General features: G+C 51.7%; 1 protein-coding gene across 1 annotated transcript in view; it reads left to right on the top strand.

The window, feature by feature from the left end:
- LOC107703933 (high affinity cAMP-specific and IBMX-insensitive 3',5'-cyclic phosphodiesterase 8A-like) overlaps positions 1–2,002 on the top strand; it is a gene marked incomplete at its 5' end in the record, with an annotated part of 15,539 nt that overhangs the window by 8,253 nt on the left and 5,284 nt on the right. Inside the window, 3 exons of the mRNA XM_016506744.1 lie at positions 493–581; positions 788–839; positions 921–963. Coding sequence (XP_016362230.1) covers positions 493–581; positions 788–839; positions 921–963 — 184 coding nt within the window. The remainder of the gene's footprint in view (positions 1–492; positions 582–787; positions 840–920; positions 964–2,002) is intronic.

The following is a 2,002-nucleotide window of genomic DNA, read 5'->3' as shown; positions in this document are numbered from 1 at the left end:
CACACACACATCTGGCGTTCATTTAAAAAGGTTCTGATGAACATTCAGAAATTGACCCAGGCTGTGATACAGGCCGACCGTCGCATGGGTTTTCATAAGGTGCGTCCCAAATCACGTACTTATGCACTATTCTATTACGTTTTGTAGTATAAATAGTGCGAGTAGTGTGTTCACACTTATCCTGTGAATAATGTCAGTAGTAAGCAGCAGAGAACTCTGGGAAATCCACAGAGGGCACAAACAGTCCGAACAAGACATGGTGTTTAATGTGCAAACAGTCCTGCTGTATCACTTCACACGACACAAAGGTCATGAACACCACACACACACACACACACACACACACTCAGCTGGAGGAGCGTTTGAAGCCGCAGACGCTGGACTTTCATCACACAGGGGTTGAACTTTGATTCTCCGTCAGACCTGAGACCTGCTTCTGTATGCTGTTTAGATCCTCTGTCACAAGTGTGTGTGTGTGTGTGTGTGTTTCAGGAGTGGCAGGGGGTTTATTATGCCAAAAAGAAGAACGGAGACAGTGTGCAGCAGAATGTGAAGATGATGCCTGTCATTGGACAGGGAGGGTAGGCAGCGTTTCTGTCTTTCTGCTTTAATGTTTTAAAGTTCCTTCAGAAAATCAAATGACTGATTTCAGCTTCATTTCAAAACAAACGTGTTTATTTTTATTTCTGAAGAAATGTAATTCGGCTTCCTGCTGGCCGAGGGTCAGGTGACTCTAGTTTGATCGTGTGTTCACATGTTAATATGTCTGTCTCCGTCTCTCCTGTAGTAAAATCAGGCACTGTGTGTCTGTTAACAGGCCTTTAAATGACCATAACAAGGTAAGCAGACGTTCAGTCGTCCGATAGCGATACTGTGATGTGTTTGTGTCGGTAATGACTGATCTGTGTGTTTTGATCCAGACAGAAAAGTCCTGTGAGCGAGTCCAGGCCGAATCACAGACAGGTACCAGAGACACACAGTATTTACACGTGATATGATGATTTTGACTAATGCTTGAACTCAGAGAGAGAGAGTGTGCGTGACTGTGAGTGTGCGTGACTGTGAGTGTGCGTGACTGTGAGTGTGCGTGACTGTGAGTGTGCGTGACTGTGACTGTGCGTGACTGTGACTGTGAGTGTGCGTGACTGTGAGTGTGCGTGAGTGTGCGTGACTGTGAGTGGGCGTGACTGTGAGTGCGCGTGACTGTGAGTGCGCGTGACTGTGAGTGCGCGTGACTGTGAGTGCGCGTGACTGTGAGTGCGCGTGACTGTGAGTGCGCGTGACTGTGAGTGCGCGTGACTGTGAGTGCGCGTGACTGTGAGTGCGTGACTGTGAGTGCGCGTGACTGTGAGTGCGCGTGACTGTGAGTGCGTGACTGTGAGTGCGCGTGACTGTGAGTGCGCGTGACTGTGAGTGCGTGACTGTGAGTGCGCGTGACTGTGAGTGCGCGTGACTGTGAGTGCGTGACTGTGAGTGCGCGTGACTGTGTGACTGTGAGTGCGCGTGACTGTGAGTGCGCGTGACTGTGAGTGCGCGTGACTGTGAGTGCGCGTGACTGTGAGTGCGCGTGACTGTGAGTGCGCGTGACTGTGAGTGCGCGTGACTGTGAGTGCGCGTGACTGTGAGTGCGCGTGACTGTGAGTGCGCGTGACTGTGAGTGCGCGTGACTGTGAGTGCGCGTGACTGTGAGTGTGCGTGACTGTGAGTGTGCGTGACTGTGACTGTGCGTGACTGTGACTGTGAGTGTGCGTGAGTGTGAGTGTGCGTGAGTGTGTGAGTGAGCGTGCGTGTGCGTGAGTGCGTGTGCGTGAGTGAGCGTAAGCGTGTGAGGGAGTGTGTTTGAGTGAGCGTGTGTGTGAGCGTGTGAGTGAGCGAGTGAGTGAGCGTGTGAGTGAGTGAGCGTGTGCGTGTGCGTGAGTGTGCATGAGCGAGCGTGTGTGAGTGAGCGTGAGTGAGTGAGTGAGCGTGTGAGTGAGTGAGCGTGTGAGTGAGCGTGAGCGAG

The sequence above is a fragment of the Sinocyclocheilus anshuiensis genome, unplaced genomic scaffold (genome assembly GCF_001515605.1).
Source record: "Sinocyclocheilus anshuiensis isolate Anshui unplaced genomic scaffold, SAMN03320099.WGS_v1.1 scaffold1059, whole genome shotgun sequence".
Classification (NCBI taxonomy): Eukaryota; Metazoa; Chordata; class Actinopteri; order Cypriniformes; family Cyprinidae; genus Sinocyclocheilus; species Sinocyclocheilus anshuiensis.
Note: the sequence above shows the minus strand (reverse complement) of the source record. Positions and strands in the feature narration are given on the sequence as shown.